Source organism: Manis javanica, chromosome 1 (assembly GCF_040802235.1).
Source record: "Manis javanica isolate MJ-LG chromosome 1, MJ_LKY, whole genome shotgun sequence".
Classification (NCBI taxonomy): Eukaryota; Metazoa; Chordata; class Mammalia; order Pholidota; family Manidae; genus Manis; species Manis javanica.
In genome coordinates this window covers 28846306-28871295 of record NC_133156.1, presented here as the reverse complement: position 1 = coordinate 28871295, position 24990 = coordinate 28846306, and the positions used below count along the sequence as shown (strand labels likewise).

The 24990-nt window shown below is 44.4% G+C and overlaps 1 protein-coding gene across 11 annotated transcripts in view; it reads left to right on the top strand.

Moving 5' to 3' along the window:
* AFAP1L1 (actin filament associated protein 1 like 1) overlaps positions 1 to 24990 on the top strand; it is an 88821-nt gene that overhangs the window by 36411 nt on the left and 27420 nt on the right. For 10 of the 11 annotated variants that reach the window (XR_012128973.1, XR_012128972.1, XR_012128974.1 and 7 more), the window contains 10 exons: positions 1262 to 1360; positions 2021 to 2232; positions 3841 to 4020; positions 5934 to 6026; positions 8636 to 8729; positions 8973 to 9125; positions 10233 to 10444; positions 12079 to 12224; positions 12878 to 12950; positions 14483 to 14594. Coding sequence is in view for 6 of the 11 variants with exons in the window: in XM_073230909.1 (XP_073087010.1) it covers positions 1262 to 1360; positions 2021 to 2232; positions 3841 to 4020; positions 5934 to 6026; positions 8636 to 8729; positions 8973 to 9125; positions 10233 to 10444; positions 12079 to 12224; positions 12878 to 12950; positions 14483 to 14594 (1374 nt within the window). In the remaining 5 variants the exon portion in view is untranslated. The remainder of the gene's footprint in view (positions 1 to 1261; positions 1361 to 2020; positions 2233 to 3840; positions 4021 to 5933; positions 6027 to 8635; positions 8730 to 8972; positions 9126 to 10232; positions 10445 to 12078; positions 12225 to 12877; positions 12951 to 14482; positions 14595 to 24990) is intronic. The other variant, XM_073230910.1, reaches the window with a different exon arrangement.

Below are 24990 nucleotides of genomic sequence, written 5' to 3'. Positions count from 1 at the left end.
CAACCTTAGTTCCCATCCAGGCTCTGTCACTAGCAGACTGTGTGGCTTCGGTTTCCTCATCTGTAAAATGGGGCTGATACCCACCTCCACACTGTGGGACTCAGAGGAGATAATCATAATGACATCTGGCATTTGTCTAGTACAGTCTATGTGTCGGGCACTACCTGCGAATTTATACACATTGTGTTAATAATCCAAAGTGGAAACTGTTCACGGCACTTTAAGGTGAAGAATATGAAATGCAGAAAAACTGTTTTCTTTCCAAGGTCACTTGATAAATGGTGCAGATAGGTTTGAACTCAGATTGATCAACCCCAAAGCACAATTGTTACCTACTGAACTTCAGAATATGTTCCAGAGACCATCTGCATCAAAATAACTTTGTTTTGTTAAAAAATCCAATGCCTTGGAGTTCAATATATTTTCTATTTTTACGTATGTTTGATAATGTCCTATTATATAGGTTTTTTTCTAAAATGCAGATTCGTCAGCTCAGCCCATACCAGTGAATCAGAAATCTATGGGTTCTGTATTTTAAAAAGATCCCCAGTAAATTTGATATTCTGATACAGAATACAATTTGTGATACAGATACACCCAACCTTCTGAATGGCAAAGTGTTGTGAAAATTCATCATGGTCAGCTGCTGCATTCACTACTGTAGGCATTATTTTTATCTCCTCTAGTCCAGTCCTCCTATATAGTCAGAGGTTTGAAAGGAGAATTACTTTGACAAGAAGAGGGAACAAATGCATCAGTACATGAGCAGAAGGGCTGAGGTGGCGGAAGCTGAGGCAGAGGCAGAGCAGGGGTAGGGACTGAACCTAGGGAGCTGGGGAACCACTTCCAACAGGACAGGATCAGAACTGCGACCAAGGGGCATGCACACCCCCCAGTGCTCCAGGGTCCCTGAGGAGGGGCTAACTACTCTTTGCTGGAAAGGTCAGAGAAAAGATCTTTGAGCTGGGTCTTGAAGGATCAGAAGTTCTCTGGCAGAAGCTAAGAGAGCACAGGGAATAATGAGAACACAGGCTTGGAAGGGTGAAAGGGCCTTAGCAGTTCCTGACGACAGGAGCAGAGGGCATTTGGGAAGCTGGAGCAGATGAGTGCCCAGAGGAGGCTTCACACACTGTCTGGGGAGCTGCGAAAAGCTCCATTCTCTCTTCCCTGAAGAGGGGCATGGTGTCCAGGGTCTTGCCTAGCCACATCCCCTGGAGTCTGCATTTCTCCAACATGTGGCTCTTTCTGCCACCCCCAACAGATGGCTGCAGCCCAGCCCACTCCATCGTAGATGGCTACTATGAGGATGCAGACAGCAGCTACCCTGCAACCAGGATGAATGGGGAGCTGAAGAGCTCCTGTAAGTATTGGGCAAGTGTTCACAAGGGTTCTGTCCTCTGAGAGCCAGCCCTGCCCTAACCCTTGGCATACATGTGCCCACCCTGAGGTCACCAGAGGCACCAAAGCTTTTACTCAGAGATCCTGGGATCCGCTGAGAGACCACTGGCCTGAGAGTCAGGAGCCCTGGATCTGCCCCTTGCCTTGCCCCTTGTGACTGGCCTTAGATGCGTTGCTTATTCTCTCTGAGCCCCCAGGTCCTTCTGTATAAAATGGGGATTTTTTGGGTGCTGTGAAAACCCTGAGACAAGGGATACAAAGATGATGGGGTAATGACAAGAGCTGATGGTTACTGAGCACTCACTGACTGCCAGGCACTGGGTGAAATACTCTGCACTCACTGATCCTCACAATAACCCTGAGACGCAGATACTGTTGTTTGTTATGACCATTTTACCAATAAAAAAAATGGAAACTGTGAGCAGTGAAGTCATCAAGATCACCAAGCCAGGGATAAATCTGTAAAACACAGTGCCTGTGTTGGAGTTCAGTCATTATTGCTATCAGCCTCTTGCCCACCCCTTCAGGGTCCCAGGCCCCAGGGCAGAGACTCCCGTGGAGGGAAAGAAAGTGCCTCCCAGGTGATGGCACAGTGATGGGTCCTTTCCTGTGGTTCCTGTAGACAATGACTCTGACGCAATGAGCAGCTCCTACGAGTCCTACGATGAGGAGGAGGAGGAAGGAAAGGGGCCGCAGCTCATGCACCAGTGGCCCTCAGAGGAAGCCTCCATGCACCTGGTCAGGGACTGCAGGATATGTGCCTTCCTGCTGCGGAAAAAGCGCTTCGGGCAGTGGGCCAAGCAGCTGACTGTCATCAAGGAGGACCAGCTCCTGGTGAGTGGCCAAGGATGTGTGGCTCAAGCCTCACATGGACTTGTGCGCACACACATATGTGTGTGTCTGTGTGTGTGCAGGTGTCTGCTTCAGTTCCTCTGGACTTACTTTGTAAACAGAGATTCAAAGCCCAGTGCTTCTGAGATCAGGGTGCTCCAACTCAGGCCGAATTAAAAACAGAAACAAAAACAAAACTCAGACCTGATAAAGAGTTTACCAAGTTTTTTTTCTGGTAGGAATGAATTTTTTGCCACTTCAAAATAATGTTTATTATTTTTTATTATACAAAATGATTTTGTTAAATCTATAATCACATTGAACGAGAGCTAACCACTGTTAAATTTTAATATACATATATCTACCTTGATTTCCATACATCCTTTCTGAAACTGAGCCCATGCACCATTTATTATGATTTTTAATTCACCATCTCTCTCACCATCATCTCATAAAAGAAAATGTACCTTTAATTCCAAAGGAAGATGGAAATCATTTAAGAAAAAATAATGAATAATGCCTCTTGACCCAAAAAGCTGCTGATAAGCCTTTTGCCCAACATATATCCACTTGAAACATGACCTTTTCTTATCCTGCAGCAGTGAAAAGCTTATGCCAGGTCAGAACTAGTCCAAGACTTACTCCTTTTCACTCCTATGCCTTCTGGTTGTTTTTTTTTTTAACTGATGGCATTGGTTAGTACAATGTAAACAGAAGTGGTGAGTAAAATATCTCAGTCCAGATCTTGAAGGGAAAGTTGCAGTAATCCACCATCGAAGCTGGTGTTTGCTGTGGGTTGTTTGTAGATGCTCTTTATTATCCCACGAAGGAAGTTTCCCTCCCATCCTTAGTTTACTAAGTTTATCATACAAGTGGGTATGAAATGTTAGCAAATGCTTTTTCTACTTCTATTGACGTAGGTGGTTTTTCTCCTTGTTTCTGTTAATATGCTGAATTATAAGGTTGGTTTTTCAATGTTAACCTAGTCTTGTGTTCTCAGAATAAGCCACAAGTGGCCTTGATGCACTGTGCTTTTTTTATGTGTCTGAATTCTATTTGTTAGTATTTCATTTAGGGCTTTTGTAACTATGCTGTGAGAGAGATTGCCTAGAATTTTGCTTTTTTCTAATGTCATTGTCAGGTTCTGGTGTCAAGGTAATGCTAACTGCATAGTAAGAATTGGGAAGTAAGAACTGTTATTGATAAACTACTGACTTCCCGGAGCCAATCCTCTGTCCCCACCAGAATTCTCTCCCACATTCCTGCATGTTGCCTGTTAGTAGCAAGGAGCTGGCTTCCTCCCAAGCCAGCCTATTTCCTCTCTGGCTCTTTAGACTAGAATGGTCTTCCTAGTGCCGTACTAAAATCTGCCTCTTCCAAATAGGTAGTTTTGCTCCCTGGGGAATCCTTGAGATCTGAAGATTGCCCAAAGACCCCCCCCCCCATCAGGCCTCCCTTCCTCAGGGCCAAGAGGCACAGCCCGTCTGAGGGAGTGGGGGAGGTCTCTGGTTGGGGGGATCTCTGGGGTGGGTTGGAGTTCTCTGAGTGTGTGTTAGGGTGGCTCCCCATCCTCCACTATAGGACACCCTGACCCCTTCTCTCCTTGCCCAGTGTTACAAAAGCTCCAAGGACCGGCAGCCACACCTGAGGCTGGCGCTGGACATCTGCAGTGTCATCTATGTGCCCAAGGACAGCCGGCACAAGAGGCATGAGCTGCGCTTCTCCCAGGGGGCTGCCGAGGTCTTGGTGCTGGCACTGCAGAGCCAGGAGCAGGCCGAGGAATGGCTGAAGGTACACGGAGCCTGTGCCCCTCCCACTCACCCTCGCTTCCCCAGGCCTAGCACTCAGTGGGGTGGGCTCCCATCCCTGAAAGAAAAGATCCTGCTCAGGGTAGCGGGGAGTCAGTGTCCTCTGCACAGCTAGGGCTCACGTGTGGAAATGGGCCATGGCCATCGCCAGTAAACAGACCTCAGGCTGGAATATTGTTTTCCTTCTAGTTATTTGAATAGCTTTCTAACATCATTACTGTGGGCTTGTCCAGCCTGCACATGTACACCTCCTGGCACAGGGAGCTTAATATCTTTGAAGGAAGCTATTTTTATCATTAGATAAGCCAATCTTATTTTTTAAAAAAAGGAAAAATCCTCCTTGTCTTAGGTGAAATGTGCATCCTCATAACATCCACCTGTGGTCTAGCTTCTGCACATCAGAGTTGTTTTGTTTTGGACATTTACTTTGTGCCATGCATTGTGCTAAAAGCTCTACATACATGACCTCACTTATTCTTCACATTGGGACCATTATTGTTTCACTTTTACAGATGAGAAAACTGAGGTACAGGAAATTTATGTGACTTGCCCAAGCTCCCACAACCAAGTGACTGGGGTCAGGGTTAGAAGCAAACAAGAAAACCTACTCCAAAGACCATAGGCAGGACGACACAGTGATGACAAGGGAAGACTCTGGTAGCACAGACTTGAGCTCAGGTCCAAGGCCTAACCAGCACTTACCACTACGTGATCATGTGCAAATGACTTCACCTCTCTGTGCCTCAGCTTCCTCCTCTATGAAATGGTTTTTATAAAGATTCTAGAGCAAACGTGATGTAGTGCCTGCCCGGCAGTATGCACTGAACGTGTCAGGGATTACTGTGTGGTGATGGTGCGGAAGCCCCACTTTCAGGCCCCTACAGCAGGCCCTCTGCCCCTGCACCCTGCCTCTACTTTGCGCTGACCCCTTGCTCTCTCCTTCTCTGATATTCTTCTGGAACAGAAACCAAACACCCCCCTCCCTCCCATCCACTCTCCCTCCCTGAAATAACCAGCTCTCCCACTGAGATGCTGATGTTTCTCACTACTGCCCTGTTCTCAGGAGGAGTAGGGAGAGAGACAACCTGCCTGATAGGGGAGCTTCTGACCTCAGGGGGGCTGCTGGTGGGTCAGAAAGATCCCTAGACCCAAAGTGTAAGGCTGGCCCTGGCATCCAGACCCTGGGAGAGCAGCAGTCCAGAGGTTAAGGGAGGCAACCGTAGCTTCACCTCTCGGAGCCGGGCCATCCTAACCTGTAACTTGGGGATCACAGCCATGCCTGACCCACAGGCTGCTATGGAGTACACTGGGATAATCCACATAAAGCAAAGATAGGTGAGCAACAAGTGGTGGCTGTTATTATTCAATGATCTGGATGCTTCTGCTATGTGGCCTTGGCTGAAGGCCTTGCAGTCTCCATTTCTACATCTTTGAAATGAAGGGAATAGCCACAGCTGCCCTGTAAACTGTAAAGGCCTAACATGGTCCCAGAAGCAAGTCCCTCGTGGTTAACATGGTTTTTCACACCCATTATCTCACTGGTCCTCAGACAGTCCAAGGAAGTACACAAAAGACCAGTATTCTCACCATGTTACAATCAGAACAGGGAAGTTGCTTTCCCAAGGACCCAACTACTTAGTGACAGAGACAGGCCTGGAAGCCAACCCTCTTGTTTTCCAGCCCCATTATCTTTTCAACTCAAGAAACAAAAATACTTGAAAGCCTATTCAAACTCTGACATGACCCACACATGTGACAGGAGGTCACATCAATCCACCTTATATATGCAGGGATCCCAACCCCTCTGCTTGATGGCCCTGACCACACAGACCCCATTTCCTTTTGCCTCCACAGAATCCCTGCCCCCCTGCTCACAACTGTGCCTCCTCTCCACAGGTCATCCGAGAGGTGAGCAAGCCTGCTGGAGGTGCACAGGGGGCGGGACTACCCAGATCCCCAGTCCTCCTGTGCAAGCTGGACCTAGACAAGGTACCTCCATCTCTACAAGGTCTACTCTGGGCCCAGCAGTGGGAACATGGCATGGGCCAGGGGAGCTCACAGGCTGGTGCAGCCAGGCATCCGTGGTGGTACTGCATAGGCTGTGAGTGCTCAGCATGGAGCTGGCACAACAGTAGATGCTCAATAAATAAATGTCTACTGAATTAAGGAATGAATAAGTCCATGTTCAAGGTGCATTACAAGCCAGAGGAAGTGACTAACCCTACCAGGATAGGAAGAGGTCACATTTGAACAGAGCCATGAAAAGTAAATTGCAGTTTGTGAGAGGTGCAGGCTTTACTGGGACATGAGTGAAGCAGTCATTTTGTAGTTCATCTGGCTGTAAGCAAAAACGTGCTGGTGCCTATTCTTTGCTTGGTGCTACAGATGATAAAGAGACTCAGCCCCAAGCCATAGAAGGAGGTTTAAGGCCCATGTACATGGCTCTTCTATGGTGTAATAAAGGCTAGCACTTACGGAATATAACTGTGTGGATGGTATTTGTTCTAGAGCTTTACATGTATTACCTAATTAAACTTATGCAACTCTTTCGTACTCTGGAAGCTTACCCCAGGGGGCCTGCCCTTGTCTCAGGGGTTAGAAAAGGCCTCCCTAAAGAACTGCACTTCAGACGAGGGTGAGAAATTATTGAGAAAGGTGAAGGAAAAGGCATCCTAAGCAGAGGTTACAGGCCCTGGAGCAGGAGGCAGCATGGAATGGAAAGGGGCCAGCATGGCTGGGCCTGGAGAGGGTCAGGGGTTGTGAGCCCTATCAGAGTGGTCCTGGAAGGCTCTAGTGAGTGGGACAGTGGCTTGTGCTAGCTGTAAGGGTGAGGGGGTTGGGCTTAGGCACCTATGTTCAGCCTTAGAGAATGGGCATGACTGCACAGGGACAGAGGTGTGCCAAGGGACAGGGACTGCAGGGGAACGGAGCAGCAGAAGCAAAGGTGTGGGGTCAGCAGGTAGGCACCAGGACAGGAGGGGTCTCATGCAGATGCTAGAGGAGACGCTCAGCTGTGTCTTCACTGGCCTCTGCCACTAGTGGGGCCTGAAGGAAAGCAACACTGATGGTATGAGACAGTGTGTGTGTGTGCGTGTGTGTGTGTATGTTTATATACCTGCAGGTGCATAATGTTGTTCAGTTCAAACGTGTGGAGAGAGAAGAGGCAAGTCTGGAGGGATAGGCTCTCCTGTGGTTGAGTATACACCAGGAGGGCAGTAAAATACGTAAGGTGGTATTTTTGGAGAAATGGGAATGGGCATGTCTCTCCGTGTAATCTTGTAATTGAAGTGTCATCAACATTCAGTCAGTTTGCAAGTGCCCCGTGTTTCTTGGTATTTGCTTTCCATCTTGATGAAAAACTTACCATCTGTACATAGCTGCAGAATGCATAGAAACATAACTTCTGTTTCACAATTTTTAAGGGTGATTCTATATTCTTTTGACAGATTTATCCCAATTCTGACAGTTGCCATTTTTCCAGCCTTTGGAAACTGGGAGCGCATGGCCTGTCCTACCTCTTGTATCATGCTTATAGCAAAGAATCCCTGAGCCTCATCTGGGAGGAATTTAGCAGGAAAAGTTTAGGGGCCTCAGAGCTCTGTAATTCCACTGTTTTAAATGGGTGGATGCCATTTTAATCCTGTCCCAAGTTTGGCTGGCACAGCTTAGCTTCTTAAAGTGAGGTGGCAGCGCCATACAGGTACTAGGAGTGATATGATCTGTCGGCCTCACAATTTCACTTGCGCTGGCTTCCTGGTGCCACAGCCCACTAAAAAGGGTCAGATTCTGGTAAGAAAACTGAGCTTTAGGGAGATGAAAGGACTTTCCCCCAATGAACAGGTGGTACTAGAGACTGAGTTTCTTCCCAGGTCCCTTTGACCACTCCACACCACCTATTTTGCCTACCTAGTAGGCAATTAACTGCTCTCATATGAACGAATGAATGAACAGATGAAGGATGAATGACTGGCCCAGACTGGCATGAGTAAGCGATGTCAATCACAGTGAAGTCGTTGCTATGGTGCACATGAAGGCATCTTTACTGCCCTCTCACCTGAGCCAGGAGTGTGAACATTCCTCTTATCACCACTCATAAGTCCTGCTGTGACTACTTTGAACGTGCCAACTCATCTCCTCTTCTCCGTCCTCACTGCCGTCCCAGCTCAGCCCCTTACCAAGGCTCATCTTGCCCAGCATGATGATCTCTTGGTGGCTCTTTTGCTTCCAGTCCGGCTCCTTCTTGTTCCCCCCGACAATGCCACTAGAGGCAACTTCTTAACCAGCTGCATTATAGCACTATCCCACTTAAATACTTGCCCACCCCCTGTCACATATGCTCCAAAGTCTGAGGAATTCATTTCAATGCACTGTGATTAATTGCCTTGCTTCCCAAATAGACTGTGAGTGACTCGAAGACACAGCCATCCTAAGTCATTGCTGTCCTCTCTTACCTGGTTATCAGGCACCTGAGTGTTGCTGACAAATATTCATTAGCTAATCACCATGTGCAGGAGTGTTGGGGTTCGGGGGGACTGAACCAACAAAGGAAGACTTCTGAGTGTGCCCTCTGGCATGGGGCTGTCTCTGTCCCTCCTCAGAGACTGTCCCAAGAGAAGCAGACCTCAGACTCCGACAGCCTGGGCATCAGCGACAAGTGTTCCACTCTAGGCCGCCGGGAGGCCTGTGACCATGGTAGGAGCCTCTGGGGATGCAGGCTGGAGAGTGTGAGAGCTGGGAGGGGACTTGCTATGTGCACACAGTGCAAAGCAGGTCCTGACCACTTTGGAGACCTGGGTAAGGTAACCTGGCCTGTCCACACCTGGAGCAGCAGGCCAGGCTCTGTGTACAGGCCGGAAGGGCCACAGGGAGGATGAGGGCAGGTAGATCTGAGATTTGGGACTCCTCCCCTCCCCTGATACATTTCCATGGAAACAGGCAAAGGAAAGAAGAGCAGTCTGGCAGAGCTGAAGGGCTCGATGAGCAGGGCTGCAGGCCGGAAGATCACCCGCATCATCAGCTTCTCCAAAAAGAAGCTACCTGCCAATGACCAGCAGACGTCCCCCACGGAGGAGGAGTTTCCATGCTGTGGTGGGTACCAGGTGTGAGGAGGAGGATATTCAGACTCTGCTGATGCAGGGCCCCGAGACTAAGCCAGGAAATCCTTGAGGACCTACCTACCTCTACCTGGGGCAGAGGAAAGAATCCAAGCTACTAGAGGGCTGATCTCCACTGCATCAACAATCCACACCCTTCCATCACTTCTCTTTCTTGAGGCCCTGATGGTCAGCAGACGAAAAGCCAACCAACTTCCCCATTCCTGTTCTCCCTGCGACCTCAGCTCTGATCACTGTCTCTGGGCTCAGTTTACTCCACTATGAGGAGAGGAGAGTATCTTATTTGCCAGCATATAACATGCCAGATGTGTAAGTTACAGCCCAGTCTTATATTAGGAAATTTCTTAGATGAAAATACTTAAGTACTTTTCATAATAAGTGTATTCAATGTGAATTAAACATGATTTGGAGAGAAAACCTATTATTCTGCTCATATAAATGCAGTGTTACACATACTGGAATCCAACAGAAAATCATGTATTTTGGATATGAAGTAATATTCTACTAGCCCTGAAAAAGATATATAGCCATTTTTATATGGCTATAAAAAATATTTCCTAACCAGAGAATCAGAGCATGTTATGGTAAACGAAATAACTTAGACCTGAAACGTCATGAGAAGCCTCAGCTTGTTTAGTGACTCTCTTGGCTGGGTGTTTCTGTCCCCATATGCTGCCCACAGGTGTCAGCATCACCCATTATTTTCTGTCCTTTAGTAAACATTTTGCTCTTTCAGGGCAAGGAAAGGCAAAAGAGAATTGTGTCTTTTATTTATCCTATATAGTAGATCCTGCCCTTATCGCCAAGCTCAGATATGGTTCAATGGCTGTGCAGCTATATATGAATGTAATTAGCAGTGCCCATTTCACAGACAGGAAACTGAAATTGAGAAAAAGAAGAGGATGCTGGAGGTCAAAAACCTGAAGAAAGTAGATGACCCGAGACCCAGAAAGCCTTTTTCCAATTAGAGTACAAGGGTTGCCCAGGCACTTGGTCCCCGGGGTGTAGACCCATGCACCGCACCTTGGGTTTCCTCAGCACTGGGCTGCTGGGAGGTCACACTGCTGGTCTTCCCCCTCAGGCCACCTGAACGTGCTGGTGAATCAGGGCTGGAAGGAACGCTGGTGCCGCCTGAATGGCAACACTCTGTATTTCCACAAGGACCGAACAGACCTGCGGACGCATGTGAATGCCATCGCCCTCCATGGCTGTGAGGTAGTCCCAGGCTTTGGGCCCAGACACCCATTTGCCTTCAGGATCCTGCGCAACCAGCAGGAGGTCACCATCTTGGAGGTGAGAAGAGAGGAACCAGGCGATCCTCAGTGGTGGGAGCTGAGAGTGCTGACCTACTTGTCAGCTTTGTCTCGGGGACCTTGGCACCGGCGCTACAGGGACTGAGGGGGAAGGGAAAGTAAGCCTAGCAATGACCAAGTGACCAGGTAGAATTGTCAGTTAAAAATATAGGACATCCACTTAAATTTGAATCAGATAAACAATAAACAGTGTTTTTAATCAAGCATATCCCATGCAATAATATGAGATTATCTACCTATACTAGAAAATTATTGTTTACCTAAAATATGAATTTAACAGAGCATTTCACATTTTGATTTGCTAAATCTGGCAACCCTAGAAAATCAAGGTTTGTTTATTCTCCTTATTAAAATCTCCAGCCTAAAAAGCATCTAGTCTGATCTGAGCTGGATCTGATTCTGGAATCCCCTCTAAAACCTCCCCACCAGTGGCCGTCCACCACAGAAAAACCACTGCCCTTCATGACAGCTTGCCCTGCCCAGCAAGCAGCTAAATCTTTAGGAAGAGTTTCTCCATTTGAGGTGAAGCCTTTAAGCTCCATGAAGGCAGTAACCATGCCTGTTCTGCATACTTTTGCTTTCCCAGAACCCAGCGTGATGTCTGGCACACCCTAAGGTCTCAGTTAATATTTGTTGAACAAATAGCTGAATGAAAATGTGATTTCATTCTACCCATTTACTGTTGCCCCTGCCCGGTGACATGAGCCCTCCTCTCTGAGACAATGCAAAATACACTGAAACTCTCATCGATATGTCAATCCTTCAGCTACTAAGAATTTAAAATGTTAACACTGAAGGAAAACTTAAGGAATATCCCCTCACATTACAGACAAGGAAACTGAAGCAGGGCAGCCAAGTGCTTTGTCCAAGGCTCCACAGAGGGTCAGGGGCCCCTTGGTTTTATCTTAGAACTAAAACCTACCTCTTGGTCTTGGATTCTTTGTCTAGTACCTACTGCCTCTCTCAGTTCTTAAATTTCAAGAAATACTGCCTCTGTAACTCACTTGTTTTTGATAGCTTGAGATGGGCCTCTTATTTCTCTTAAATTATACACAGAGCTTTCTGGCAAAAAATATGCTTCCTTTATTCAAGTTTAGCATTTGCGTGCTAAGTTGATTTTATAATAATGCTCTCTGTAAGTGAGAACTAACTTAAATATGTGCTTAGTTGACCACCAACTTCTAGGAGATTTTCCTGTATACAGTACTACAAACAATTGGCAATTTTAATACACACACAAAAAAATGATAGGGTTATATGAGAAATAGCTTCCTCTAATAAAAAGTAAATATTTTTTTTAATTCAGGGAATACCCATGTTTTCATATCTAAATGGTCAGGAAGTCTCTGAGAATAATAAGTGAGGATGTGTGCCTTAGAGAGGTGGTCAGAAAGGGCATCTCTAAGGAAGTGGCAGTAGAGCTGAGACCTGAACAGAAGGAAAGTGGGGGCCACTTGGATTTCTGGGTTGGTGCACTAGTTTTGATGCTCTTGGAGCCGTAACTATTGGGTACATAACAGGTATTATATGACTATGGGTTTGGCTGAAGTGAGCAAGTAGCCCAAGACCCTGACAGTGCCAAAATGAACTTGGCTTGCGCCTCCTCTCCCTCAGGCAGGCTGCTCAGAGGACATGGGCCGTTGGCTTGGGCTGCTGCTGGTGGAGATGGGCTCCAAAGTCACTCCTGAGGCGCTGCACTATGATTACGTGGACGTGGAGACCATAACCAGCATCGTCAGTGCAGGGCGCAACTCATTCCTGTAAGGGTCAGCACCCCACAGCCCACAGCTGCGCAGGACCTATCTTGTCTGGGCTCCCTCAGAGGCTCTGAGAACAGCCTTGGGCACAGAGAGGGAAGGGAGGAAGGGATGAGAAGGACTCTGCTTCCTTGGGAAGGCAGAGTGGGCACCAGCAGGGGCAAACTGGCTAAAGGAGGGATAGCCCAGGGTCGGGCAAGGCTGTGGAGGGAATGAGCAAAAGTGGAAAAGCCCTTCTGCATATGACCTTGGCTCCACCCTCATGAGCCGCAGAACCTGAGAGTCTCATTCCCTTGGGCACCCAGGCAGACACAGGGCTGGTACATGGAGTCTGACATTAGAAGGGCCAGGTTCGAATTATGGCTCTTGCATGACCAACAGCTTGGGCTGGTTGCTTGCCAGCTTAGACCCTGTCTTTTCTCATTTACAGAATGGAGGTGGTGAATTATCTGCTTCCCAGGTTATTGTGAGAATCACATGGGCCCCTGACTATGAAGCTCCTAACACAGCGATAGCCCAGTGCTGCCTAGCATGTTTGCTATTACTAACCTTATAACATCTTTTATGAGCTGCTGCCTGAATCAAATGAGAGTGGACAGGAAAGTACTGTAAGCCACAGTGTGGTTGTCATCATCATCATGCCTTGTTTATTCTAGATATGCAAGCTCCTGCCAGGACCAACGGCCTGAGCCTCATGTCTACGACGATGTTCCTCACGAAGAGGTGCAAGTAAGGCCCCTGGGGCTGCCCGGGGGCACGACAAAGGCCGCTGTTAGCTCTCCCTCGCTCACTACTTCTTTTCCCTTTACCTCAGAGAGATCTTTTTCATTTAACTAACAGCTGAAAGGGGAGGGAAGACCCTTTTTATCACAGATTGTGGCTCAGGAGGATTCCCTGACACAGGAGACTGGCTGGTACAGGGAAAAGGTCCTCAGATCAGAAAGAGAAAAGGGCTCTGTAAACTGTGAAGCACTATTCCAGTCTGAGGAAGGTATGGGGCTCTCTACCTGTTTAGTGCTGTGAACTGATACTGCCGATTCAGTGGTGTCTGGGGGCAAAAGCAGAGGAGGACACTGACTGGGTGACCACTCCAGTAGGCCTCCACCTGGTAGCTTCCACACTCTGGGCTTCAGCTTCAGCTCCCAGGACAGAGTCTCCCTGTCTGGCTCACTAAACCAAGGAGATGCCTGCTCATTAATTCAGTGAGGCCCCTGTAGCCATCACATGACCTGGGCTCCCCCCGGCAGCATGTCCTGTGCCTTCTCCTTACACAGCAGAGCCAGAGAACCACCTTCTGAGTAGATATTGGTGAGTGAGTCAGGCCCCACACCTAGGGGAGAAAGGGCATCAAGCTCCCAAGGAAAGCACATGTCTCTGCCAGCCAGGACCTCTGCCTTGGACAGTCCTGGATAACACCCTAGGACTCTCTTTTCTAGAAACTTCCCCAATCGTCTTCTTTTGACATGGTCTTTCTTCAGACTTGGATAAACCAGCGAATGCAGCTTAAGTTGCAGAGTCTTAGTTGCAGGACAGCTTAGCACTTAAGGGCTACTTTGGACTCAGGGCTGAATCTGATTTACCTTAGGCTTCACTTCTCTGGTCCTTACTCCCTGGCTTCAGATGGATATGATCAAACCTAACTGATTGGACTATTGCAAGAATTAAATTAAATCATGGAAAGAAGTTAGCAGAGTGCGTGAACACTGGAAGGTCTTACACAGGGGAGTAAACAATGCTGTTATTGACATCATTATTAAGTTACATTATTATCTTATTCCATTCATGGTTTCCTGAGCTTTGACAGGACTTTGAGTGTTAATACTCTTCATGCACAAATGTATAGCCGGTCTATTAAGTTATGTAACTTCTACTATTGGCTAATGTGTTCATGACTTCTTCACTGGAGACTCTTATATTAGCAATTCAGAAAATCTGCAGAATAGTGCCAAGTGAAATGAGGACAAAACATCTATGATAAATCAAATATAGCCACCCAGCCTTTTGAGACGCTAATTTCCCTGTCAGTGGATATTCCAGCTTACAGTCACATTCTGCTGCCCCAGGGAGGTAGGAGGATCAAACGATATATTGCTAGTGAAGGTGGTTTATAAACTATTGAGTGCTTCACAAGACTAAAAATGTAAGGCCAGGTCTCAGAGGTCCCACAGCACTCATCCTCTGAGCACAGACCAAAATCCATCCCTACACCAATGACTCTGAGCCTGCCTGGACTTCACCCTTTTCCTCCACCTCTCACCCAGGACGAGGAGCCCAAGCGTCCCACTGGGACCCACGTGAAGCGCCACGCCTCCTCCTGCAGTGAGAAGTACCACCAAATGGATCCACAGGTCAAAGTCAAGCGCCATGCCTCCAGTGAGTTCTGTGTGGGTGGGAGGAGGTGAAGGAGACAGTACCTGAGGGGAGAGAGCCTTAAAATCAGATTCCACCAAAGGTCAGGCAGGTGTGTGTAAGAAAACAGTCTACTGTATGAAAAATAACAGCACAAGCCTGTGATAAAGGCAGCTGGCGTGTGGCCTCAGAGAGGAAATGCCAGGGAAGGGATAGAGAAGGCTGTAGGAAACCCAAGTGCTCAGGCTCCAGCCACAGGGTGGCCTCCACTCAGCAACGCCAGCCCAGATTTGCCAGTTATTTAAAAGACCAGAAATCTAGACTTTATATGAAATCTACTTATTTTTAAATATTAGCAACTAAATTAAAAAAATTTTAACACCAAATGGGGCCAAATTGATTATTTCTTTCTTTCCTCGCTTTTTACTTATACTTACTTTACTTACTTACTTCTTCACTTCACTTTACTTCACCTCAATTCCTTACTTACTTAGTTTACCCTCAAGCAGTGTCTGTTCCAGAAGCTAACAATTTTCTAATTTGTGATCTGGGTAATAAGTAGAGAACTGAACCACTCCAAATATTATTGCTTTCCATTTCTTCCCCCTGCACCTGAACAAAGTCAAGTTCTATTCTTTCTTTGATTTTTGAAGATTTATCTTTTAAAATTCTTTTCTCTATTATAGTTCTACTTCATTAGTACAGATAATCTCTCCTGGGGACCAGGAGACCTATAGTTCATTGCTGACTTGATCGTTAAACTTTGGAAAAGTTCCTTGTCCTTTCTGGGTCTGAGTTTTCTCTCTGAATAATAAGAGGGTTGTTGTGTAATATTTCTTACACTCTACTCTCATGGCCACTGGAAATACAGGACTTTATAACAGAATGCCCATTTTTAAATGGGAAACTAAATTGAAATAAGCATGTAACATTACAGATATCACAAAATGTAAAAAAAAAAAAAATCCTAACGTGGATAACAAAAAACAGACTCTTTCTTCAAATCAAATCTTATATTGAAACCCAGTTTATAAGAGAGAAAAAAGTGGAGCTGCTAAAAAAAACATGGTAGTGTGAGAGGTGAGACAAAGACCTCTCCCTAAAACCACATATAATACAAAAATATAATTAATACAACTAATCTGAAAGAGCAACAGGAAAAAAGACACACCAGCCTACACACACCTGGAGGGAAGAATAGACCTCATGGAACAGGGTAACGTACCAAAGCTGTGACCTGGCGGGACCCAAGCCTTTCCCCCACCCCAGCACACCGGCGGGAGTAAGAGAAACAGATCCGGGAGGGAGTGGAGGCCTGGGACTGCTGAACACCCAGCCCTACAGATCTGCTCTGGGAGCACAAACCTACTTTGCATGGTGCTCTGGTGATTAATGGGGTTGGAAAGCTAAGACAGGTGGAATACTTGGAGAGACTGAGATTCCAGTTGCTTGTGGAAAACAGGGATCCATATCCAGCTGACCTGGGCAGGCAGTCTGAGAGACTTCCTAAAAGCAAGAGGGCTGCTAAAGGGGCAAGGACTGCACAGAGCTTACTGCTCAGGAAAGAACAGGTAAACAAAATTGTCCGGGTGCACTCTGCACAGCAGCAGGTTGGGAACTTTCACTTTCTTCAGGCGCTCCATCCCCCTAGCTGGTTACACTGCTCCAAAGCCTCCCACCATAATACACACCCTGCTGTGCCTCCCTCCCAACCAGCCCGCACCTGGCTCACAAACCAGCAAACCCTGCCTTGGCATCAAGCCAACCAGAGGGAAGCCCCACCTACAGCAGCTACAAACACAAAGCACAGAGGCTTACACCTGTGTGTTCACCCCACTGGTTCTGTCAGTGGAGACAGGCACAGCAGAGGGGAAGCAGGAAACAACTCTTTCTTCCCACAAGGCACCAGCACCACTCCTCTGAGACTCCCGACATCACTCCAGGGGCTGAGCAGCTCCAGAGAGTAGAGCTTCTGGGCACTAGAGGGTGCCACTTACAAATATGAAACGTCAAAGGAATCGGGTTCAAAGCAAAATCTCAAGAGCACCAGAAAAAGGATCAAGTGAGACTAAAATAATAAATCTTCCTGAAAAAGATTTCAAAATAAAAATCATAAACATGCTTCTGGAGGTATAGAAAAATATTCAAGAACTCAGGGACTAATTGAGGAGAGAGATCCAATTGTTGAGGAACACAATGGAGGGTATCAAAAGCAGATTAGATATGGTGGAGACAATAAATGAAATAGGAATTAGAGAAGAGGAATACAAAGAAACTGTGGCACAGAGAGAAATGAAAGAATGAAAGAATGAAAGAATACTGAGAGAACTGTGTGATTAATCCAAACAGAACAATATTCATATTACAGGGGTACAAGAAGAAGAAGAGAGAGAAAAATGGATAGAAAATGTCTTTGAGGAAGTAATTCCTGAAAACTTCCCCAACTGGGGGAAGGAGATAGTCTCTCAGGCCATGGAGATGCACAGATCTCCCAACACGAGGGACCCATATAGGACAACACCAAGATACATAATAATTAAAATGGCAAAGATCAAGGATAAGGACAATTAAAAGCAGCTAGAGAGAGAAAAAAGGTCACATAAAAAGGAAAGCCCATCAGGCTGTCATCAGACTTCTCAGCAGAAACCTTACAGGCCAGAAGGGAGTGGCATGATATATTTAATGCAATGAAGCTGAAGAGCCTTGAACCAAGAATACTCTATCCTGCAAGATTATCATTTAAATTTGAAGGAGGGATTAAACAATTTTCAGATGAATAAAAGCTGATAGAATTTACCTTCCACAAACCTTCTCTACAGAGTATTTTGGAGGGACTGTTATAGATGGAAGTGTTCCTAAGACTAAATAGCTATCACCAGAGGTAATAAAAAGGGATAGACAAAGAGTACAGGATATGAAATCTAATATATAAAGAATGGAGGAGGAAGAAAAGGAGAGAAAAAAAGAACCTTTAGATTGTGTTTGTAATAGCATATTAAGGGGGTTGACTTAGACTCTTAGATAGTAAGGAAGTTAACCTTGAACCTTTGTAAGCACAAATCTAAAGCCTGCAATGGCAATAAGTACATACCTATCGATAATCACCCTAAATACAAATGGTCTGAATGCACCAATCAGAAGACATAGAGTCACTGAATGGATAATAAAAAGAAGACCCAACTATATGCTGCCTACAAGAGACTTACTTCAAACCCAAAGACATACACAGACTGAAAGTAATGGGATGTAAAAAGATATTTCATGCAACTAATAGGGAGAAAAAAGCAGGAGTTGCAGTACTTGTATCAGACTAAATAGACTTAAAAACAAAGAAAGTCACAAGAGACAAAGAAAGACCTTATTTAACAATAAAGGGGACAATCCAACAGAGGATATAACCATTATAAATGTCTACACACACAACAAAGGAGCACCTAAATATGTGAAACAAATACTAACAAAATTAAAAGGTGAAATAGAATGCAATGTATTCATTTTAGGAGACTTCAAAACACCACTCACTCAAAAGGACAGATCCACCAGACAGAAAATAACTAAGGAGACAGAGGCATTGAACAGCACATTACAACATATGGACCTAACAGACATCTACAGAACTCTCCACCCAAAAGCAGAAGAATACACATTCTTCTCAACTGCATATGGAACATTTGCAAGGATAGATCATATACTAGGCCACAAAAAGATCCTCAGTAAACTCAAAAAAATTGAAATTCTACCAACCAGCTCCTTAGACCACAAAGGTATGAAACCAGAAATAAATTACAGAAAGAAAATGTAAAACCCCACAAACACATGGAGGCTTAACAACATGCTCCTAAATAACCAATGGATCAATGACCAAATAAAACAGAGATCAAGCAATTTAATGGAGACAAATGACAACAATAATTCAACATGGCAAAACCGGTGGGATGCAGCGAAGGCCATGCTAAGAGGAGAGTATATTGCAATACAGGCCTACCTCAGGAAAGAAGAACAATCACATATGAACAGTCTAAACTCACAATTAACAAAACTAGAAAAAGAACAAATGAGGCCCAAAGTCAGTAGAAGGAGGGACATAATAAAGATTAGAGCAGTAATAAATAAAATTGCAAAGAACAAAACAAAAGAAAGAAGCAATGAAAGCAGGAGCCGGTTCTTCGAGAAAATAAACAAAATAGATAAACCCCTAAGGAGACTTATCAAGAAAAAAAGAGAGTCTACACACATAAACAGAATCAAATATGAGAAAGGAATAATCACTATGGACACCACAGAAAAAGAAAGAATTATTAGAGAATACCATGAAAAAATTATACAGTAAGAAACTGGACAACCTAGAAGAAATGGACAACTTTCTAGGAAAAAAAAAACCTTCCAAGAATGACCCAGGAAGAAACAGATAATCTGAACAGACCAACTACTAGCAAGGACATTGATTTGGTAATCAAAAAACTACCTAAGAACAAAACTCCTGGACGAGATGGTTTCACTGCTGGATTTTATCAAACATTTAGTGAAGACTTAATACCTATCCTTCTTGAAGTTTTCCAAAAAGTAGTAGAGGAGGGAATACTCCCAAACTCATTCTATGAGGCCAACATCACTCTAATACCAAAACCAGGCAAAGACACCACAAAAAAAGAAAATTACAGACCAATATCCCTGATGAACACAGATGCAAAAATATTCAACAAAATATTGGCAAACCAAATTAAAAAATACATCAAAAAGATCATCCATCATGATCAAGTGGGATTCATCCCAGGGATGCAAGGATGGTACAGCATTCGAAAATCCATCAACATTATCCAGCACATCAACAAAAAGAAGCACAAAAACCACATGATCATCTCCATACATGCTGAAAAAGCATTTGACAAAATTCAACATCCATTCATGCTAAAGCCCTCAACAAAATGGGTATAGAGGGTAAGTACCTCAACATAATATAGGTCATATATGACAAGCCCACAGCCAACATTATACTTAACAGTGACAAGCTGAAAGGTTTTCCTTAAAGATCGGGAACAAGACAAGGATGCCCTCTCTCCCCGCTTTTATTCAAGAGAGTTCTGGAGGTCCTAGCCACGGCAATCAGACAACAGAAAAAATAAAAGGCATCCAGATTGGTAAGGAAGAAGTCAAACTCCCTCTTTGCAGATGACATGATATTGCACATAAAAAACTCTAAAGAATCCACTCCAAAAATACTAGATCTAATCTGAATTCAACAAAGTTGCAGGATACAAAATTAATACAAAGAAATCTGCTGCATTCCTATACACTAATGATGAACTAGCAGAAAGAGAAATCAGGAAAACAATTCCATTCACAAGTGAATCAAAATGAATAAAGTACCTAGGAATAAATCTAACCAAGGAAATCTAACCAAAGTGTACCCTGAAAACTACAAGACACTCATGAGAGAAATTAAAGAAGATACCAGTAAATGGAAATGCATATCATGCTCATGGATAGGAAGAATTAATATAATCAAATGGCCATCCTGCCTAAAGCAATCTACAGATTCAATACAATCCCTATCAAAATACCAATGACATTCTTCAATGAACTAGAGCAAAGCATTCTAAAATTAATATGGAACCACAAAAGACCCTGAATAGCCAAAGCAATCCTGAGAAGGAAGAATAAAGCTGGGGGGATTATGCTCCCCAAACCAGGCAAAGACATCACAAAAAAAGAAAATTACAGACCAATATCCCTATATAAAAAACCCTACATAATTACTGTGGCTCTATTACAAAGCCACAGTAATTAAGACAATTTGGTCCTGGCACAAGAACAGACCCATAGACCAATGGAACAGACTAAAGAGCCCAGGTATAAATCCAAACATATATGGTCAAGTAATATACAATAAAGGAGCCATGGACATACAATGGGGAAATGACAGCCTTTTCTACAGCTGGTGTTGGCAAAACTGGACAGCTATATGCAAGAGAATGAAACTGGATTATTGTCTAAGTCCATACACAAAAGTAAACTCAAAATGGATCAAAAACCTGAATGTAAGTCATGAAACCATAAAACTCTTAGAAGAAAACATAGGCAAAAATCTCTTGCATATAAACATGAGCAACTTTTTCCTGAACACATCTCCTTTGACAAAGGAAACAAAAGCAAAAATGACCAAATGGGACACTAAAAAGCTTCTGTAAAGCAAAGGGCACTATCAGCAGAATGAAAAGGCATCCTATAATATGGGAGAATATATTTGTAAGTGACATATCTGATAAGGGTTTAACATCCAAAATATATAGAGAACTCATACGCCTCAACACCCAAAAAGTGATTAAAAAATGGCAGAGGATATGAACAGACAATTCTCCAAAGATGAAATTCAGATGGCCAACAAGCACATGAAAAGATGTTCCACATAGCTAATTATCAGGGAAATGCAAATTAAAACCACAATGAGATATCAGCTCACATTAGTTGGGATAGCCAACATAGAAAAGAATAGGAACAACAAATGCTGGCGAGGATGCAGAGAAAGGGGAACCCTCCTACACTGCTGGTGGGAATGTAAACTAGTTCAACCATTGTGGAAAGCAGTGTGGAGGTTCTTCAAAAAACTAAAAATAAAAATACCGTTTGACCCAGGATTTCCACTCCTAGGAATTTATGCTAAGAATGTAGGATTCCAGTTTGAAAAAGGCATATGCACCCCTATGTTTATCGCAGCACTATTTACAAATGCCAAGAAATGGAAGCAACCTAAGTGTCCATCAGTAGATGAATGGATAAAGAAGATGTGGTACATATACACAATGGAATATTATTCAGCCATAAGCAGAAAACAAATCCTACCATTTGCAACAACATGGATGGAGCTAGAGGGTATTATACTCAGTGGAATAAGCCAGGCAGAGAAAGACAAGTACTAAATGATTTCACTCATCTGTGGAGCATAAGAACAAAGCAAAAACTGAAGGAACAAAACAGCAGCAGACTCACAGAACCCAAGAATGGACTAACAGTTGCAAAGGGAAAGGTACTGGGGAGGGTGGGTGGGAAGGGACAGAGAAGGGGAATAAGGTTCATTACAATTAGCACACGTAACTTGGGGGGGTATGGGGAGGGGAGTATAGCACAGAGAAGACAAGTAGTGACTCTATAGCATCTTACTACACTGATGAACAGTGACTGTAATAGGGTATGTGGTGAGTACTTGATAATGGGGAGAATCTAGTAACCACAATGTTGGTCATGTGATTGTATATTAATGATACCAAAATTTTAAAGAATGGATATAACAGAATGTAGAATTTTAAAAAAAGACATGATGTGTCTTTTGTGGATCTCTTTTTCATACTTTAACTTCACTGAGCTTTTTGGATATGTAAATTCTTTTTTTCTGATAAATTTGGCAAGTTTTTAGCCTTTCTTTTTTTATGCCCCCTTCTTCCCTCCTTCCAGTGTGCCCTTTATGCACATGTCAGTGCACTTGATGGTGCCCCATATTTCTCTGAGACTTTGTTCATTTTTCTTCATTCTTTTTTCCCCTCCGCTGTTTGGATTGCATAATCTCTATTGTGCTCTCTTCAAGTTTACTGATCCTTGCTTCTTCCAATTCAAATGTGCCATTCGGCCCTTTTATTGAGTTTTTCATCTCAGTTATTATACTTTTCAGCATCATGATTTCCATTTGGTTCTTTTTATACTTTCTCTTTATTTATGCTCTTTATTTGATGAGACATTGTCATCCTACCTTTCTTTACTTCTTTAAGCATGATTTCCCTTATTTCTTTGAACATATTTATAATGGATGCTTTGAAGTCTTTGCTAAATTCATCATGTGGGCCCTTTCACAGGCAGTTCCTGTTGCCTGCTATTTTCCCTCTGTATGGGTCACACTTGCATGCTTCCTATATTTTTTGTTGAAAATTGGATATCTTAGGTAGTATATTTTAGCATTTCTGGATTCTGATGTCCCCCCACCCCCTTTCTCCTGGGTTGTTTGTTCGGTGACTTAGCTGGCTCTCTTAGTGAAGCCCATTTCCACATGCAACGTGAAGCCTCTGATGTTTCTTCTCAGAGGGTACACCCTGGGAGGACAGCAGTCTTAGGGCTTTTTCTGACTCTCCCTCATTTCTCTGTCAAGCTGTCTGTCTCTGTTAGTCTCATAACCAGTTGTTAGGCTCATCTATCAGCCGACCGGTTTTGACAGTGCCCTGGGGTATCAATTGTTCCACAGTCTGAGACAATTAAGTTCAGCTTCATTGCAGGGTACTTTTTGAGGCTGATCTTTTGAGGTCAGTCTTTGTTCTGATCCCAGGAGGGCTTCTCCTAGTTATTTCTTTCCCTGGTTCTCTCTGGTGAATTTGTTGACCTATGGTTTAGTTTATTGCTCTCATAGAACTACTGGTCTCCTTATTTGGTTATCACCAAATTTCCATTGTTTTTGAGAGGACCCTTAGCTTGAACCCCTGACTCTTTTCCAACCAAAATTAGTTCTTCTGAGGTAGAGCTTTGGAATTGTCTGTCTTATGGCCTGCCTTTCACCCTGGACAAGGTCTGAGAGTCACTGCTCTGGATCTTGGGGTGAGAACTGTGACCTACTTGTCTTGGAGTGACATCTGTCCTGTATGAGCAGGGTGCTGGGTGCAGGGAAGTAACCTCTGGTCTTGGCTCTCCTCTACCAGCATCGAACCTCTTCCCTGTAAGTGAGCTGGGGTGAGAGCAATCAGACCCACGTATTCTTAACCTCCCCTACTTGGGGTAGATCCTCTGCCCAATGAGTTGGGGTGGGTAGAAGAAGGATACTTCTTCACTTCTTGGATTCCCTCACCTCAAATTTAGCCTCTGAAACACAAAGCTAGGGACAATGAGAAATGCAGGATAGGTTTGCTAGGGAGGTACCAGAGCCCTTGATTGGTTCCTGGTGGGGGGGAGAGAGCCCCTTTTTCTTGTCCATACCTTCCTAGAGTGGAGACTCTGTCACACTGACCTGGGAGAATAGTAAAGGAGTGGGTTGTGGCTCAAACATCACAAGCTCTCACTGTTCTGACTGAAATTTATTAAGTTTTCTGGAATAAATCTTTCTTCATTTGCTATATGCCTTTAGGACAATTTCCAGACACTTTAGATGATTGTTTTAATAATTCTCACCAGTTACAGTTGCTCTGCTGGGTATTTCATGCCACCATTTTTCTCAGCAATCCACTCAACCCCCATGATTTTTTATTTCTGGTATTCATGTTGTTTTGTTGTCTCCTACCATACAAAGATGGAGCTGACCTGTATAACCATTAGGATATGGCAGAAATGATGGAGTATGACTTCCAAAGCCAGATCACAGAGACATTGTAACTTCTGCCCTGTTAGTCCCTCCTGGGTCAGTTGCTCTGGGAAGCCAGGTATCTTGTCCTGAAGACAAGCAGTCTAGTGGAACTACCCCATGACAAGGAACTAAGCCTTCCTTCAACAGCGATCACACACCTGCCAGGCTGTGAGTGAGCCATCTTGGACGCAGAATTTCTAAGCATGTCAAGCTTTCAGATGACTTCAGATGACAGGCTGACATCTTACTGGTACCTCACAAGAGGCTCCAAGCCAGAACCGCCTTGCTAAGTTGCTCCAGGATTCCTGACCCCTAGAGTCTGTGACATGACATAGGCTTTTTTTTGACTTATGGAATATTGTGTAATTTGTTATGTAGCAGAATGTAATTAACACACGATCTTTGGTAAGACCAGTCTTTTTTATGCTATTTGGTTTTTCTCATCTGAGAAATGTTGTTGGACTGGACCTATGGTTTCCAACTGCCCTGTAAGGAGCCCTATGATTTCACAGTGATGGCTAACAGGCTACTGTATGGGCCAAACAGGAGGCCCAAATGAGCTTTTCAGCTACAACCATACCAACTCCAGTTTTTTTTTCAAATTTGAAGACCTAATCAGCTTTATTAAGCAATTCATGAAACAGGGAGTGGTCCAGCTCGCAAGTAGAGAGATGCTCTGACAGGTTGCACAAAAGGGAAGGCTTTTGTTTTTGGGGTTTTTTTTTTAAGAGTTAAGGCTATTTCCTTTTGAACTTCCTTATGGAGGTTTCACATGAAAAACAAATGTGGTTACTAGATTCACTCATGTTATCGTGTGCCCCCATACCCCATTGCAGTCACTGCCCAACAGTGTAGTAAGATGTCACAGTCACTCTTTGCTTTCTCTGTGCTACACTGTTTTCCCCGTGACCCCCCCACACCATGTGTGCCAATCATAATAACCCCAATCCCCTTTTCCCTCCCTCCCAGCTGGCCTCCCCCACCCCTCCCCTTTGGTAACCACTAGTGCCTTCTTGGAGTCCGTGAGTCTGTTGCTGTTTTGTTCCTTCAGTTTAGCTTCGTTGTTATACTCCACAAATGAGGGAAATCATTTGGTACTTGTCTTTT